A 212-nucleotide genomic window follows, 5' to 3' on the forward strand; every position below is an offset into this window, starting at 1 on the left:
AAGCGAAAGGGGAGGTTGTAATAACTCTTTGCGATCTCTGGTTTCTGAAAGCAAGAGGTGAGGTATTAACTGTGCGTGTCTGTTAAGCTGACGTGAGGGCGTGGTTTCTGGTTTCTGGTTTTTGGAAGCGAGATTGTAATAACTCTGTGCGGTCTCTGGTTTCTGAAAGTGAGAGGTAAGGTTGTAATAACTGCGCAGTCTGTTGGGCTGAC

The 212-nt window shown here is 46.2% G+C and overlaps 1 protein-coding gene across 1 annotated transcript in view; it reads right to left on the reverse strand.

Moving 5' to 3' along the window:
- LOC119586671 overlaps positions 1-212 on the reverse strand; it is an 84,033-nt gene that overhangs the window by 1,171 nt on the left and 82,650 nt on the right. The window contains exon 4 of the mRNA XM_037935408.1: positions 26-162. Within this exon, the coding sequence (XP_037791336.1) occupies positions 26-162 (137 nt within the window). The remainder of the gene's footprint in view (positions 1-25; positions 163-212) is intronic.

The sequence above is a fragment of the Penaeus monodon genome, chromosome 21 (assembly GCF_015228065.2).
Source record: "Penaeus monodon isolate SGIC_2016 chromosome 21, NSTDA_Pmon_1, whole genome shotgun sequence".
Taxonomy (NCBI): Eukaryota; Metazoa; Arthropoda; class Malacostraca; order Decapoda; family Penaeidae; genus Penaeus; species Penaeus monodon.